The following is a 17,374-nucleotide window of genomic DNA, read 5'->3' as shown; positions in this document are numbered from 1 at the left end:
AGATGCTCTGTTGTACACACGAGGGGACGAAGGAGGCTGTCCCAGCCCCTCCTTTGGAGGAGCACGTGTGTCTGTCGTCCGGTCTTCGTGTAGAGGACGGTCCTCCCGGGCACATGTCCGCGATCGGAAGCGGGTGTCCGGTTGGTTCGTAGTTGGCACAGGGTACGTGGAACTTGCTGTCCTCGGCTCCACGCTGGAGAGCTGTCACTCGCTCACTGCCGGGGTGGTCACAGTGTGACGGCCTCGATCACTGGCCCTGTCCCGCACCCAGACGGCCTCGCAATCTGTGTTCTTTGTCTCTGACAGTGGTGTGTCCTCGCTGCCCTGTGTGGCACGGGAGCAGAGATCTCCTGCGGAGAGCCACGTGGGAGCTTTTCTCGGTGCCGTACACGTTGTTCAGACTGCCTTATAGGACTTAGGTTGGATTTGGGTTCAGAGGTTTCATCCTTTTAAAAATTCCGGTGTTCTAGTTGTGACTCCTCCTCTTCCGTGTGTGCGGACACAGCAAGCTCAGGCTCCGGACTGCTGTCCGTGACCACGGTCGAAACGCTGCCGCCACTCGCTAAAGGCCACTGTTGATGCCCGCCGAGGTGTTCCCGCATGTCCGGGCTTGCTAAGGCTTTGCCTCTAAAGCTTCTGTCTTGAGCTCTCAGAGCAAACACACTGACGTGCCCCAGCTGCGGCGCGGACTGCCGGCAGATCCGAGGTTCGAAGCCCGCGTCCCCCTCTTCCCATGCCTGCCTTCTCAGCCACGGCAGGGCACTGGGGGTCCCCTGTGTGCCCCCCCACCCCTGGAGCTCCGCCCCACCCCGCCCCTGGTTGGCAGACTTCCTGCGCCGACTGTTCCAGAGCCAGCAGGGGTGCTTCTTGGCCCGTTCCCGCTGCCCATGCAGAGCGCGTGGCACTGCTCCCGCAGAAGCTCGTGCCCCTCCACCCCTGCCCTGTGAGGTGTCGCGGCCGTGTCCCCACGCGCCAGGCCGGGGCAGGGGACACTGAGGGGTCTGCTCGTCTGGTCGTGCGGCAGTACATGAACTTCATCCGTTGCTTTTGCGTCTCATGTGAACTCGTCCGGTTTCCAGGGGCCGCGTCCGCCCGTGTGCTGCCGGCGTTAGGAGCGTCCACTCACAGCTCCGGGGCCCCGTGAAGGACGGGTTGTTCCGTGGCGCTTTATCTTCGCGCACACTTCTTGGAAGCGGTTTCCTGGTTTCTCCTCCAGGCCGGGGTCCGTGCCCTGGGCCCACAGTGGGAAAGCCGTTAGGACCGATGTCCTAATGCGGGGGCACAGCGAAGAGCTGCCAGTGTCCGGTTTTCCCGCAATTCTCTGCGCTATGTGCTCGGAGCGGCCGCAGAATGAGTGAACCGTGAGGTGCAGGTCACCGGGGTGACGTCCGTGTCTGTTTTCCTTAACTTTTAGGAGGAGGATGAGCAGCAGAGATTTCACAAGCGGAAGGACCCCGGCCGAGCGGACGCGGAGGAGGAGGGGAGAGCCCCGGCGGCGTGCGCTTTCCCGCACGAGGAGCCTGCGGCCCAGCTGTCAAATGAGGAGGTAGGGGGACGCCGTCGTCAGGGTCACCGTGGCCGCGACGTGGCCATGTGCATGCGGGCGCACAGGGCCGAGCGTCTGAGGAGATACGGCGGACACGTCGTGTGTCCCCACGTCTGCGAGCTGGCAGGGAGCGCTCCGGAGACACTGGTCCTCTCCCGGCGCTCAGCGGCTTAGACGCTTGCAGCGGTTCCCGGATCAGAGCAGGAGAAGGGGACTGCAGGGCCGCCTGCAGGATCTTTTCGGGGATGACAGTAACTGGTGCCAGTGCTCTGGGTTTTTCTCTAGAAGACGATCTCACGTCCCCACAGCACGTGTTTGCGTGTCAGCCGGTCTGAGGCCGTGCGCTGTGAGGACAGCAGGTGAGGCCGGCGGCGGCAGGTGGAAGGGGCGGGTGGGGCAGGGAGCCCCGGGCATGGAGAGTGCTACTCCCGTGGCCTCGGGGCCTCTCATGCCCTCCCGGCGGTGGGGGCCTCCCCATCAGATTTCCTGTCTGCAGCCTGTTGGACCGCGGCGCCCCCAGCATTACTGTCCCCTTCCCTTGTGGTCAGTGCGGCTGCAGCCCCGCCTCCCTCCTCAGAGCACACGGACTTCCATGACTGGGAGTCACCTTCCACTGCTCGCCGTTCCAGCTACAGTCGCCGTCCTGTTCTGTCAGCGCGCTGGGGGCTGCCCCTCTGGGCCACCTGCCCTGCTCGCTGACCGCTGAGGTCCTCCCGCTCATCTTCAGGACGCGGGCTGACTGTTCCCGCCTGCGGGATAAGAGCGAAGGCCCCCAGCCTCTGGGCCCCCAGCGTGGCACAGAAGGGCCTTCACCTCTGGGTGACGCTTAGTGCCTCCCGTGCTCCCCGCATCCTCACGGCCAGCCCTGTCCCCCTGCCCTGAGCTCACATGCCTCGCACCCCCTGCCCCCAGCCCCACCCCGCCTCCCGGCCGGATCAGATCAGGGTCTGTTCCCGCTTTGAGGGGTTCCGTGTGTCTGTGTGGTTGGCACGTGGACACTCAGCCCCGTGTGATCTGCTTCCTGGTCACTTAGGTTTCCGTGTTTATGGATGGCTGGACGTCAGCGTTTTAAAAATATCCCAGTGCACGCTGACAAGGATGATGTAATTGTTTTTCTGCATTCTTTGTTTTGGGTCGTACACTGAGAACCACTTGGCCTGATTCTGCTGTGCATTTTTTAAGCGGTCAGACTCCCAGGAGAGTGTCTCAGTTTTTGGGTACTGCCAAGCATTATGTGTTTTTTGTGTACAGGAATGTTTGAAAACGTTTCAGACTTTTCAGAAAATATTTTAGCAGGAAAATAGGAAAGGTCTGTAGTATATATTGTACATAACATTATTTTCTGACATTTGAAGTATATTTTGGATTTTTAGATCTGATCTTTTATGCTTTGTGGAAAACACTTGTATTGGGGCTCATGACGATTTACTTTTGCCTGTTGATGTGAAGTTCGTAGTGGTCACTTCAGAGACTTAGTTTTATGGCTAAAGATGAAAATTTGTAGGACCTGATACCTTCTTTTGCCTGATGCGTACGTAGAGGATCCTTTTCTCACTATAAAAGCAAAGTACATTTGCTGTGGGAAATGTGGAAAGTACAGAAAAGTCTTGCGAAATAAGGATAGCTTCTGGGTGGTCCCCCTGCCCAGAGGTGACACCGCGTAGCTCTGCTTCCGTTTTCTTTTCTGTTCCCAGGGTTAACGTGTGTGTGTTTCCGTTTTCACTTTTTAACCATGACCTATATTGTAATTCTCCATAATGTTTTATGTAAATTTTTTCTACTTTAATCTGTCTGGAGGTTTTGGCATATCAGTAAATGTTTTCCCACAAGCGGTATTGAGTCGCTGGCATGCAGAGGCCGCATAATCCCATCCCGGTTGATTTGTGCCCAGGCCCGCGGGTCCGCGTCAGTGGAAGGAAAGCGTGATGTTGCTCACGGTGTCCCGAGCAGCGAGTCACGCGCACCATGCAGAGCCACGTGCAGACGCAGCAATGCTGGGTCACAAGGCAGGAGCGGGAACAGGGACACATGGGCCCCGGGCGTTGGGGCCTCGGAGGGCAGGGGCAGGGCTGCGCAGGGCAGGCTGGTTGGGGGAATCCCGGTAGACTTTGGTGCAGGGTCTTTGTTTCCCCGCGCCTGGTGCCTGGTCGATTTAGGGTGGGGGCGCACTGGTGTGGGGCAGTGAGGGCAGGTGAAGGAGGCGGCTGGGCTGGACGCGGGATGGGTCGGGTGTATGTGTGAGGCGTGTTCTTAGGCAACTTGTGTATTAACTGTAGGACTCAGGTGGCTTGGAGGGCCAGTGTCTTTCTGGCGGGGAAGGTCCTCAGAATGGGAAAAACATCGTAAAACATAGAAAACAAAGAAATAGGGTTAACAGACTTCACGTGCTCATGTCTCCTGCCAGCGTCCGACGTCATTCTCACTGCAGCCCTCTCAGGCTACTCCTTCCTCTGTCCAGCCGCAGCGCAGACGGAATCAGTGTTTCTTGGGGCTCTGGCCTCAGCAGCCCCTCTGGTCCGTAGACCCATTGTAGGCTTGTGAGCTGCTGCTGTGACTTTAGTTCTCATTGTGGCGGTCACTCTCCGGCCTCTGTCTAAAGCTTTCTGTTCTCTGTGTTGGGTGGGCGTCTCCCCGTGGGCGTCCCCAGCACGGAGCTCCGGGAGTCCTCCCCCGACTCCTGTCTGGCCTCAAGCCCGCACTTTGAGCCCCCGGAGCACTCAGCCCAGAGCGCGAGCCTCCTGTGTCATGCCGTGCAGTGTTCTGCTCGCCGGCGCTCTGTTTCTCGTGAGCTGCACACGTGTGGAGGTCTTGCTCACAGCTATGTCCTGAGCACCTGGCTTGGGCCCAGCACACAGCAGACACTCGGTGAATGTCCCGGGACTGTGGAGGGAGCGTGCCGCGGAGTGGCGTGTGTAGCGTGTGGCAGGCGCATCTGCGACGTGCTCGCTCCCGTCTCACAGTGGAGCGCGTTGTCTGACTCGGCCGTGTGTGTTGTCACGTTTCAGGAGCAGCTGGACAGCACCCATGGCTCCGCACACTCGCTGGACGCGGACTTGCTGTTGCCGTCTGCAGACCCGTTTGGCAAGTCGGACGCGGATGTGTTTAAGGACGGACTCAGGAGGGCGCAGTCTACGGACAGCCTGGGGACCTCCGGCTCGCTGCAGTGCAGAGCTCTGGGCTACAACTGCAAAGCAAAATCTGCTGGTAACCTGGACGAGTCGGACTTCGGGCCGCTGGTGGGAGCGGACTCGGCGCCTGAGAACTTCGACACGGCGTCCCTTGGGTCGCTGCAGATGCCGAGTGGGTTCATGTTGACCAAAGATCAGGAGAGAGCCATCAAGGCCATGACGCCCGAGCAGGAGGAGACTGCGTCTCTCCTCTCCAGTGTCACCCAGGGTGTGGAAAGTGCTTACGTGTCCCCCAGTGGTTACCGCCTGGTCAGTGAGACCGAATGGAATCTCCTGCAGAAAGAGGTGAGCCGTCCTCCTGCCTTTCTCCCGCCCGCTCCGGCTGTGGGACACCGGGTGGCCGTGGGATCGTCCATTCATGAGCTAGCCCTGGGGTCCCTGCACGCACATGTCGCCGCGAGCGGCCGTCTGCCCGAGTCCCGGGACCGACTGGCTGGTCGCTGCAGCTGTGCGGCACCCCCGCCGCCCCGGAGCGCCCCCCGGAGCAGCGCGCAGGCAGCTTTATGCTGGAGGAACGTGCTTGCTCTGCCCTTGTCGCCAGTCTCGGTGTTCTCCGAGACCCCTTCTGTCGTCGCCCCTTGCGATCTTGTCAGCAGTCCGTGCACGAGTGCGCGTCAGGAGGGGGCGGACACCACGGGAGGGAGAAGAAGGCGACGTTTCAGGAGGTTCATTTTCCTCCCGGGCGTGTCTGCAAACTCAGACGGACGAGTAGGAGCAAACTTGACGCCTTGCACAGTGGCTCGCGGGTTCACGGGGCCTGTGTTCCAGGGACGTGGTCCCCGCTCACAGGTGAGGGCTTTGTCTCAGGCCACGGAGTCGTGCAGGTTTTCCTAGTGACCGTGTGCAGGGAGACGGGTGGGGGGCAGGTTCTCAGACTTGCAGCGCTTTCTCTCTCAGAGCCCCGTCTCTGGAAGGAGCGGTTGAGCTCTGAGTGGAGCCGCCCCCCTCGGTCGCACGCAGGACGTGTAGCTCACCGGTTAGCAGCTTGTGCTCGGAGCCGGGGGAGCGGCCCGTGGGCGCTGGTTCCCCATCCGCAGCCCCTTGTGGACGGCATGCGGCTCTTGGCCTGGCACTGTGGCCTCGTGCTCTCCTGCAGCGTGGTGTCTCGGGGCCCTGGGCGTCCTCTCGTGCTCGTGTTGGCGTCCACCATGTCAGAACCGCACCCTGTGTTGCCATAAATCTGTGACGATGTCGTTTACCCCGCTCGGGCTGTCTGGGTAGCGTGGGTAGAACAACCTGGGTGGCCTGAGTAGGGTTGTTTTGGTGCCCTCAGGTTCATAACGCGGGGAACAAACTCGGCCGACGCTGCGACATGTGCTCCAACTACGAGAAGCAGCTGCAGGGTGTTCAGGTTCAGGAGGCAGAGACCAGAGACCAGGTGAGCTGCGCGCGAGACCAGAGGACGGTGGCGTCCTTCCCCCGGATGCGCGGAAATAAGGGCTCCCTTCTCCCTTCGCTTGGGGACATACATCCGTGTGACCTCCGGGACGCCCGCTGCATTCCGTGGGGGGCACACCAGGACTTTCTGCCCGCGCTCCCTTGGCTCACCCGCTCCCGCGCCGGCTGGCCGGGCCCTTGGAGGGGCAGCGGCACCCCGGGTCCCGGTGCCCGCCCTTCTGCCCACAGCGGCCGGCGGCTCAGGAGCGCCCCGCAGAGTGCGTTCCCTCAGCCGGGACCTGCAGGGGGCGGGGTTGTCGGGCGCTGGTGCCGCGCCTGCCGCCTGCCGGAAGCTCCCAGGCGCGTCCTCTTAACCCTGCGTGGACTCTTCACTGCTGTCGCCCGCTTCTTGTCACAGACTTGCTGAGCGGATGAGGGCGAGTTCTCAGGGGCAAAGAGGTTGAGACCTGACGGATTGTGTGTGGGGATGGGCAGGTCCCTCTCCAATCACCGTGTCTGATGGCGAATTCTTGAGGACACGTAGGGAAGGGCAGTGTCCGGAGAGTGAGCTTGTGAGAGGACGTAGGAGGAACAGACGATTTTTTCCTTCTGTTTCCAAATTATTTGATTATTGTAAAGGTTGTCTCCTTAGTTGTCTTAAAATTAGATACGCAGGTTAGGAGGATGGCTTGATATGTCCAGATGCCACCGCCATTCATTTCCTCCGGGTGCGCCGGTTCCTGTAGACGTTAGAAACACTTTCTAGAGACGCGGGAGGGCCTCGCCTTGCGCTCAGGGAAGGTGACGCTCGAGCTAGGTGTGTTCTAGAGCCGGAGTGAAAATCGGGAGAAGAAACGGGAGAGGGTGGTCAGGGATAGGAGAGGTGCACAAAGAAACACTTAGGAAGGGGAGCGCTGTGTTCCGGAAGCACAGCCGGCTCAGGGCTATGTGGGGGAGCAGGAGGGGAGACAACGCTGTAGAGGGAAGGCAGGGTGAGGTCACTGGGGAGCACTGCTGGTGGACGGCACCTGACTTCTACCCTGAGGGCCTTGGGACCCGTTTAGGAATTCCAAGTAGGGAAATAGGGAAATAATAAGATTTGTCTTTGCTCTCAGAGGAGGTGTGTAGTGTCAGCGTGGGTGCAGGTGGGAGGCAGCGGACAGAGCAGAGTAAGGGCCGGGATGGGGAGCGACCTTCCTGCATGAGAGCACACGTGCGAGGCCGGCCGCTCAGCCCGAGCCCGGCACTGCCCTCGAATGCCGCCGGCCGTTCTGAATCGACAAGTGCACGCTGTTCCTGGGGAGGAAAACAGATGAGCTCTTTAAACTTTCTGGAGGTCGGGCCTTCATTCTAGCGCACGGAGGCTTCCGCGGGAGCTGCGTGTGCATTGGCGCTTGCCGTCCGCAGGTGAAGAAGCTGCAGGCCATGCTGAGGCAGGCGCATGAGCAGCTGGAGACCACGGCGCGGGAGCGGCAGGAGCTGGAGGCCGCCCTGAGCCGCAGTGCGCACGACGCTGGCCACCAGGTACGCGGGCTGATGGCGCTGTGCGGCTGCGGGCAGTGGCTCCGGGACCCCAGCCCTGGTCTCTCCGCTGAGACCCTGGGTCGGTCTGCGCTCTGGGAGTCAAGCTCCCTTCCCGAGCTTTCTGCGGCCGGCCCTCCGGAGCTGGGAGGCGCGGCTGTGTGCTCCGTGGCTGTCCGTGGGCTCGCGTTTTCTACCTTCAGCAGGTTTTCCTGCTGCACACACACAGCTTTCTGACCGGAGTGATGCTTTTTATTTTATTTTATTATTATTTTTTAAGATTTTATTTATTTATTTGTTAGAGACAGAGTGCATGCGCATGAGCGTGAGCACAGGCAGACAGAGAGGCAGGCAGAGGGAGAAGCAGGCTCCCTGCTGAGGAGGGAGCCCCATGTGGGACTCGATCCCAGGACCCTGGGTTCATGACCTGAGCCGAAAGCAGGTGCTTAACCCACTGAGCCACCCAGGCATCTCAGGAGTGATGCTTTTTAAATTCTTACTGACTTCTTAAATGTGTAACACATAAAAGAAACTCAAAGCTTCCCGGACAGACCTGGCATGCCGGTGCTCCTCTCCGCGGAGCCCTGTCAGGACAGAAGAGCCGCGTGCGAACCTGCCTGCCAGGCCTGCCACCGCCTGACTTCGGACACTGTCCGATGCGCGTATCATCTTGTCCCCCATGTGGCATCGCGACGCTCTTCCCCGACGCGGGAGTGGTGGCTGCTTCCTTATGGTCATCGCACGCTCATCCCGTACGGGTCCGTCTTTCTGTCAGGATGTGCGTTTGGGTGGCTTCCCGTTCTGCAGTGTTAGAAGTGATTCTGCTCTGAAATTTCCCAGTGGGGCTGGCGGCACGTGCTTCTGCTGGTGTCCACCCATAAGGGCCATGACTGGCTCGGAGCGTTTGGAATGCGCGCGGCGGATGATGGCGGGTGGCAAGGCCAGACCATCATCCACAGTGGCTGTCTGCATTTATGCTCTCGCCAGCAATGCACAGGGGGTCCCTGTGGGCCTGTGGTTGTGGCAGGTGATGCTGGGGTCTCACAGGGGCTGCATGTGCCTTTCTCCGAAGACCACCCAGGTTGTGTGGCACTTGTCCTGTTTCTTGGCCTCTGGGCTATCAGTGTGTGTGTATGTGTGCACGCATGCGCGCGTGAGTCCTCTCTACTCTTATGCTGATTGTCTGTTGGATTGTCTAGTCTGTTTATCTGTTTTTGGTTATTTTTCTGACTTGTTAGAAGCTCCTTACATAATCGTACTAGAGTCTTTGGTGACTTGTGTGGTACGTGTCTCTCATATTTTATGTCTCCGTTACTTATTGGTGCCTTTTGATGAACCGAAGTTCTTGATTTTCAGGTAGCCAGGTTTATTGACGTTTACGATTGGTGATTTTTGTTCCGTTTTTTAAAACAGTATTTTCTTGGGGCACCTGGATGACTCAGTCAGTTGAACATCCAACTCTTGATCTCGGCTCAGGTAGTGACCTCAGGGTGCTGGGACTGAGCCCTGCGTGGGCTGTGTGCTCCCTGCGGAGTCTGCTCGGCATTCTTCCCCTCCCTCCTCCTCCTCCTCTGTTCCTCTCCCTGCTCATGGGCTCGTCTCTAAAATAAATAATAAAAGTATTTTTTAAAAAATGAGTATTTTGTTACCCTCGCATTATAAAGATGTTTTTACATTATTTTTCTAGAAGCTTCATTGTTTATAGTCACGTTTATATCTAAAAACCCATCTAGAGCTGACTTTGATGTAGTTGCATAGATAAAGGTGAAATTTTATCTTTTCCTATGCTTAGCCGGTTCCTGTACCATTTAGTGAAAAGACCCCCGTTGTCTGCCCCGCAGGGTCGTCTGGTCGCTCGCCCGGTGGTTGTGCGCCTGTGGCTCAAGCTGTCTCTGTTCTCTCCGATTGGTTTGGCTGCTTCTGTGCCACATTCTCTGCTGTGATTCACAGTAACCTTTCCACCTGCTGCTCTTTTTTAAGGGTTTTTGTTTTGCTGCTGCGAGCCGTGTTTTCATTCGTGTCACGGGCGCTCACCTTTGTCTCGGGCGGCATGGTTCGCGTACCTGCCTCAGAGCTGTCAGGTCATCGTGGGGCTGGTGTGTGGGAGTTCCTTTCCTTTGAGAATTGCTCACATTTTCCTGATTCTCTCCGTGTCAGGTGCTTTTAGATTGTGTCCTGGAATTAGGGATGTTTTATCGTGAGACTCAGCATTCTGTTAACGTGATCAGGTTCCGTTAGCAAGTTCTGTCTCCCTTGCGTGACCGGTCCGTTTCTCGAAGCCTCTGCAGAGCTGTTGGATGTGTTCACTTGCAGATTGCTCAGGGGTGGGTGTGGGGCTTGCGCCGGTGGATGCCCTTTCTCTAGCGCTCGTCCCCAGAAACGGCCCTGTGCCCCCGCAGCGGGGCGGTCGGAAGTGGGAGAGCCGCGTGGGGACCGTGGGTTCACCCCTGAGGGGTTGCTTCTTCCTCTGCTGACTTCCTTCCCTCGACTGCTTTTGCTTATTTTTCAGTCCTTGGGTAGCTTTCGTATTTATCCAGAGTTTCTCGTTGTGATCAGCGTGGAGAAAGGCTGCCGTGGGCCTCATGCATCTTGTAAGTCTGTACTCGTCCCTATTCTCGTCTGTCAGATCGACCGTCTTACTCCCACCTTCATCCAAGAAGGGTGCTTAGCGGGCTGCAGGCCTGAGCACGGGGCTGCTTGCCTCTGGCGCTCTCATCACTCCGGCGTCCAAGTTTCTCGTAAGAAGTCCGTGGGCTTCTCACTATTGCTCCTTTAGGTAAAATGTTGTTTTTTCAAACCCTGGCTGTGTTAAGGATGCTCTTTGTGGCTTTCGTTTTCAGCAGTTTCACTGTGCTGTACCTCGGTGTATCTTTTTCCTTCTTCTGCTGTTTGGGGTTCTCACAGGGTTTCTTGGATTTCTGAATTGATGTCTTACACCGCAGTTGGAATATTCTCAGCCATCATGTGTCCTTTAAAAACTTGCTTTTACCGAGACATTACCTACAGCAATCAGAAATCTCACGTGTAAAGTTGGATGGATTTTAACGTGTGAAAGATGTGCCAGGGCGGTCCTCAACTGGATCGGGACACGGAACTCGTGTCGTGGCGTGCCCTGTCGCGCGGCCACACTGAGAGGCAGGCGGGCTTCTGGCATCCCGCACTGTGGGCCGCGTGGCGCGGCCTCGACTGCGCCTAGAGGGAAGCCTGTCGTCCGGCGGCTCTGTCGGGTCCCTCCATCTGGGAGACCCCTGCGCACCAGGGGGCACGTCCATGGGGAGATGTTCCTGCGTGTCCTTCTGTGCCGGGGAGGTGGCCCCATCGTGCGATCTGCGGTGGAGGGCGCAGCGTCGTTTCTGGCTTCTGCAAGCATTCTCTCTCTGGTACCCCTGTGTGTCTGTGGCGGACGCGCGGCCCCGTTTCTCGGGAGTGGCCTCGAGCAGGTGCTCGGTCGCTGCGAGGGCGTGGCCTTCTCCCTCCTGGCTCTCCGCCTCCACGGCCGCACCTCTGCAGATGCTCATGTTAGACCCACACGCGGGCTCTCTGTGGCTTTTTAAGGCTTTTCTGTATTTTCTAACATTTTTGTCTTTGTTCTTTTTCTTCAGCTCTGTCTTACATCTGACTCATTTTCTCTTCAAATGGGTCTGATCTATTAAAACGCATCCACTGAAATTTTTAACTAAGACAGTTGATTTTTTTTTTCTGTTTATCATATCCTTTTGGTTACTTTCCATTTTTCCTAGATCTCCAGTAGGTCTAAATTCTGCCTTTTAAATCTCTGGACAGGTCAGATACAGTCTGTCTCTAATAATTCCCAAATCTGGATTCATTTTAGATGTGTTTGCATTTTTACTTGAGTGCTAGACATTATATGTGAAAATGTTGAAAAAATATGAAACCTGAGTGGCTTACTGAGTTGAACATCTGCCTTTGGCTCAGGTCATGATCTCAGAGTCCTGGGATCGAGCCCCGCATTGGGCTCCCTGCTCAGCGGGGAGTCTGCTTCCACCTCTCCCTCTTCCCCCGCTTTTGTTGCCTCTCTGTGCAATAGATGAATAAAATCTTTAAAAAAAAGGGGGGGGTGCCTGGGTGGCTCGGTGGGTTAAAGCCTCTGCCTTCATCTCAGGTCATGATCTCAGGGTCCTGGGATCGAGTCCCCCATCGGACTCCCTGCTCAGCAGGGAGCCTGCTTCCCCCTTTGCTGCTCCCCACCGCTCCTTTTTTCCCTCTCAAATAAATAAAACTCTTAAAAAAAAAAAAAAGCCATTTTCCTGATGAGAGGCAACTAGTGGTCCTCACAATCCTGGACCACCATCATCCAGTCACAGGAATGGAGAGTACATAAAGGTGTGAAGGTTGGGTTAAAGTCTTCCCTTTTCCTCGGTGTCACCCTCTGGGGACTCAGTCCTTGGCTCCCGTTGCATCGTGGGTTCTGGACTCTCATCTCTGCCCCCCTACCCTGGGACACTGAGCTTTGTGGTGTCATGTGTGTTTCTTTCGGAACCAGCACGTGCTTCTAGGGAAGAGCTGTTCCAAATGCCGCTTGACTCTCCACGCGTCCTCTGTCTGGTCCGGGGCTCTGTGTCTTTTTTGCCGTCTCCTCCAGGGCCTTCAAGTAGATATTGTTCATATTTTTATCTGGTTTTCCTAATTCCAAATAGGAAGGTTGGGTCCCATGGCCTGATCTGCCAGTACTCGGAACAGATAGTCCTGTTTTCAGTGTCTAAACACATGTGTGTTGCTGTATTTTATCATCATTACGTACGAGCCCCCAGCTCTCCCCGAGTCTCACAGGACTCGTCTCAGGAACATTAAGTCGAAGTGAGTTGAGAGTTCAGTGATGTTAACCATGTGTTTATTGCTTTGAAGTAAGTCATCTTGAAGCCTGAAGCTAGTTCAGAGAAAATCTATTTGTTCTTTACACTGTTTTTTTTTTTTTTTCTTTAGTTGACAAAGTTTCAGAATTTTTTATTTTTTTCCTAAAAGCTCCTTACAGGGTACTATGAGTAGGCCACATGGGTTGTCCTCTAAGTCCGGAGAGCCCAGTAGCGCTGTCCGTGCACGGTGGTGCACGAGCCCGGGCACTGCTGCTGCCGCCCAGTGCGGCGGGAGGGCTGAGGCCCTGCAGAGGCATGCACATCTGCGCCGTGAGTGGTGATGACTTGTGACAAATGAAGCCAACATCAGCTCTGAGTGTGAGATAAGCCGGGGCTGCAAGGGTTCCTGTCAGAATCGCCAGCTCCCTAACGATATTGTCCGTGTGTGCTTTTGTCTTTTAAGATCTCCGCACTTGTCCTGAGAGCCCAGGCGTCCGAGAGCTTACTTGAAGAGTTACAGCAGGGCTTTTCCCAGGCGAAAAGGGATGTTCAGGAGCAGATGGTAAGTTGACATTTAAGTTAGCATGAACCATGTTGAAGAGATTCCTTTCTTATTCTGTCGTGAGACCCTCTTTGCTGCGGCTGTCTCCCTGGCCCAGTGGCCCTGCTATTCGGCTCTCCGGGGCTGAAGCAGTGTCGGTCATGGATGAGGTTATGTGAGGACCCCACTCCTTTTCTAAACCTGCCTCCCAGCCAAAACCACTCGGACCTTTAACTTACTGTCCTTTTCTTACTTGGTCAGTGTCAGTAGGGTGAGCTCTGGGCTGCCGGTGGGCTCAGGTACAAGGTGGACATTGAAACCCCCCACAGCCCCGGCAGCTGGAGCTTTCGAACCATCCCGTACCTGCCCCGAGCAGCTCCCTGACCGAAAGCAGGCTTCCGGGGCTCCTGGGCACCAACTCGGGCACCATCACTGCGGTGCTGCAGGGGCCGTCTGTCCATCTGGAGGGCTGGGGTGGACAGCTCCTGGAGGAAGAGCTGCTGGGAACCCCGCAGGGTAGCTCCCGGGACTGGGCCTCCTTCCCCACCGGGCCGCTCCATCCGCCTGTGCTTCCATTTCCTTGAAGCTGGAATCCAACGCCGATGGCCCTTGTAGATGACGGCCGAGCTGGCGGAGCCGGGGTGATCCCAGAGCCGCCTCGCGTCCTGCTCGGCTAGCAGTGACGGGGGAAGGCCTCCGGTTGTCTGGGCACGGCAGTGCTTTGTTCTTGGCTGGCGTCGGGTCAGCGTCTGAGCGCCTCTGGAGCTGGTACCTGAAATACTAGCCCTGGGCTCTGGAGTGTCTCATTCTGACCCTTGACCAGGGACTTTCATACCTTCTCGTCGATCAGAGGGTACGGCACGGTAACTGTCAGCACAAAACCCGCTGCTAAATGCTGACGGCGTTCCAGCGTTTAGCTCCTCTCTCCTCTGTCCTCCCTCATCGCTGCCTGCTTGTCTTCTGCACACGTCGGCCTGCGCACACGTCCCGAGTGGACGCCGCTTAGAATGCACACGTTGCAGGTGACCAGAGACATGTTCGAAGGCAGGCTGGGGTCCTGCGCTCTGTCCGCGGCCCAACCCCTTTCTTGACGTGACCTGCACAGGTTCTCGGAGTGAGGGAGAGAGACCCCGTGTCTTTGCCCCTTCTCACAGGAGCCGCTGTGGCCATGCCTGGGATCTTCGCGCTCCCCCAGCAGCGTCTGGGGGAGCGTCCGTCTCCAGCGGCTCATGGAATGGACGCTCCTAGCGTCTCCAGTTAGTGTTCCCAGTTGTCAGTGTTGGGCTGCACCTGCACTGCTGAGGCTTCTCTGTCTCTCCCATCTGTGTGTGTGTGTGTGTGTGTGTGTGTGTGTGTGTGTGTGTTTTCTGAGCCACCTGGAAATCATTCGCAGACACTGTGCCGCTCCAAAATATTTGAGCACACATCTCCCGAGGGCGGGGGAGGGGTGCTTCTCTTCCACCATGGCGCTGTTCTCGTACCCTTAAAATGGGACCAGGGTCCCCAAAGTGCGTGGTTCTTTGTAGGGGCGGTTTCAGTTTTTTATTCTGATTTTTTGGTGGAAGAACCAGTCAGGAGTAACATACTCTCTTTTGCCGTCTTGTCACTTTACTCTCTTTTAGTCTCTGATCATCTAGAACAGTCACCTACCATTTTGGTGGTGGTTTTTTTGTTTTTGTTTTTTTTGGGCGTTTGTGACATTAGCATTTTTGCAGAGCCCAGAGCAGCTGCCCCCTAGAATCACGTGTCAGATTATTCCCGTGCGATTCGTTTCAGGTTAGACATCTGGGCACGAGCAGCACAGAGATACAGTGAGTCTGTGGGGCACTCTGCGGAGCAGGGGGCTTGCTGTGCGGTGGCCGTCACCTGGTTAGGGCAGGGGCACCCCAGTTTCTGAGTGACTGCCTAGTGCCACCAACAACAGCAAGAGCATTGAGTGAGTTTCTGTGATCCTTTGTAGCACTTCTTGCTCTTAGAATGTGTCCCAGCTGAGGATTCGCAGTGCACCTGTGTTTCCAAAGCTGCTGGAGTTCACTACTTCCTTTGTGGTTACGGTACTGCTTCCACGCAGGGTGAGCTCCGTTTGTGTCTGCCCGTGTGACGCTTTTGGGTTTCCCTTTTTTTCTTTTTTGATTTACTTTTTTTGCGGGGGGGCAAGCAACGTGGTTCATAAAACTATAAAAATGGATAGATGTTCATACTTCTTCCGTTCCCTATTCCTTTCGCTCCATCCTGCCCCCTCCTGTTTAGGCTCATCTTAATTTATTTTTGGTGCATCCTCGTGCTTTTCTCTTTACAAAAGTAGCAGCCATACCCGTGTTATTCTTTCCCCCTTTCCATGTCCCGGAGAGCGTGGGATGCTCACACTTTGGGAAAAGGCTGAAGGGGAGTATAAGCCCGGGGGCCTCAGGCCTGCAGATCGGAGCCGCAGAGACTGAGGTTGATGCGTGGCCACGCAGGCCTGCCAGCAGCCTTCGTCCTTCCGGATGCAGCCGTCCCCTTCTGTGGGAAATGACCTTGAGCCTCTCCCCTTGGAGCTGCTCTGTCCTGTTATCCCTGCTGCCCCCGTCCCCTATCCTAGTGCTCGCACTTCCCTGGGGTTGTCGCTTTGCCGAGCTCTCCTCCCGTGAGCTTGTCCGGGCCAGGCTGCGGCTTTTGTCTCTGTGCCCCGCAGTGCGGCGCATGCCTCGTGTCGAGCCGCAGCTGCTACCGGAGTGTTGGAGCGCACGGTCTGCGTTTACACACGTGCGCCGGTGAATTGAGCGGGGAAAGTTAGCAGAGGTCAGATACTTGTGTAGAATTTCATCATATGCTCAAAGTAGCTGGGATAATTTTTGTAACGATTCAAATCCTCATCAAATACCTACAGTTGTATTGTGCGTCAGCGTGCAGACACACGTGGCGCTGGTCCCATTTTAGGAACGAGCTGCTCAGGCGTCCTGTAGTTCCAAGCAGGGGTCCTCCTGCCGACTGCAGCGCGCGTGGCCTTTGGGCTGTGCGTGGGGACCCTGAGCGGTGTACACGTGAGCTCTGTGCAAGGGAGCCGGTGCAGCGCGGCTGTCCCGGCAGTGGGGAGACAGGGTCCTGCAGTGTGTGCTCCCACACATGCTCCGTTTGAGTGAAGCCCGGGCTGCGGGGCCTGCGGCTGCAGGGGAGCAGGGGAGGGGTCATGACGTCTCTGCTGCCCGTGCTTCTTCCTGTCTGCGTCCTCGAGAGGGAGGAGCCCCTGCGGGTGGCCCGGCGGTCCTGCCGAGCATCCCCGCGTGCCCCGCCCCCGCTGATTCGGCCCGGCGTCCCCCGGCTGCTGCGGCGGCAACGACTCTGGCGTGTGTTGCAGGCAGTGCTGCTGCGGTCGCGGGAGCAGGTGGCGGACGAGCTGGCCAGGCTGCAGAAGGACAACGACAGTCTGCAGGGGAAGCACAGCCTGCACGCGTCGCTACAGCAGGCGGAAGACTCCGTGCTCCCGGACACTCTGGAGGTACTGCGTTTCCCCCGGCTCAGAGCGCAGACGCGCTGCTTCCGAAATGGCCGCCGGCCCGTTCTCGCCCACGATGGGTCGCGCAGGTGGCGCCAGCGGCTCTCGGATGCAGCCCCATTATTTCAGAACGTGCGCGTCACCTCCGGAAGACGCCCCAGCCCTTCTCCCCCCACCGCCCTGCCCGGAGCACCTGCCGAGCTCCTCTCTTCCGGGCGTTGCTGTGCCGTGCTCTGCGGGGCTGGGACCCTGCAGTGTGGGCGGTGTATGGTCCTTTGCCGCCGCAGACCATTGTCCGCGGTCACCGCGCCGCACAGCTGCGTCCGAGCGCCCGCCCTTGTCTTGGCCGCGTGGACGTTCTATTTACCCGCTGGTCTCTGGGTGGGCATCCAGGGGGTCTCCTTGTGCGCACGGCTGCGGATGATGTTGCTGTGGACATCGCTGCCCGTGTGGGTTTCTCTGGGGGACGTACCTTGAGGTACGTCACAGGGCCTGTGAGTGCTGCGCAGTGATCCCATGAGGCTCTCTCCTGTTCCTGCTGGTCCCGTCCCCGCTGGTGCCCATCCCCGTTGGTCCGCATCCTCGCTGGTACCTTCCACTCTGCTACCGTCCCCGCTTGTCCCGTCCTGGTTACTGCCCATCCTCGCTGGTCCCATCCCCACTGGTGCCCATCCCCGCTGGTACCTGTCCTTGCTGGTCCCATCCTGGCTGGTCCCTGTCCCCACTTGTCCCGTCCCCGCTGGTCCTGTACTGGCTGCTGCCTGTCTTCGCTGGTCCTGTCCCCGCTGGTACCTGTCCTTGCTGGTCCCAGTCCCCACTGGTCCCATCCCCGCTGGTCCTGTCCTGGCTGCTGCCTGTCTCCACTGGTCCCTGTTCCCACTGGTCCCGTCCCTGGTGGTACCCATCCTCACT

General features: G+C 57.6%; 1 protein-coding gene across 2 annotated transcripts in view; it reads left to right on the top strand.

The window, feature by feature from the left end:
* Positions 1-17,374, top strand: part of RABEP1 (rabaptin, RAB GTPase binding effector protein 1) — an 88,321-nt gene that overhangs the window by 64,288 nt on the left and 6,659 nt on the right. The window contains exons 8-13 of one of the 2 annotated variants that reach the window (XM_032840034.1): positions 1,415-1,546; positions 4,552-5,019; positions 6,008-6,112; positions 7,519-7,635; positions 12,910-13,008; positions 16,325-16,465. In XM_032840034.1, the coding sequence (XP_032695925.1) occupies positions 1,415-1,546; positions 4,552-5,019; positions 6,008-6,112; positions 7,519-7,635; positions 12,910-13,008; positions 16,325-16,465 (1,062 nt within the window). The remainder of the gene's footprint in view (positions 1-1,414; positions 1,547-4,551; positions 5,020-6,007; positions 6,113-7,518; positions 7,636-12,909; positions 13,009-16,324; positions 16,466-17,374) is intronic. The other variant, XM_032840035.1, reaches the window with a different exon arrangement.

Source organism: Lontra canadensis, unplaced genomic scaffold (genome assembly GCF_010015895.1).
Source record: "Lontra canadensis isolate GAN:19392208 unplaced genomic scaffold, GSC_riverotter_1.0 scaffold110, whole genome shotgun sequence".
In the NCBI taxonomy this organism is placed as follows: domain Eukaryota; kingdom Metazoa; phylum Chordata; class Mammalia; order Carnivora; family Mustelidae; genus Lontra; species Lontra canadensis.
This window is presented reverse-complemented; position numbering and strand designations above follow the sequence as displayed.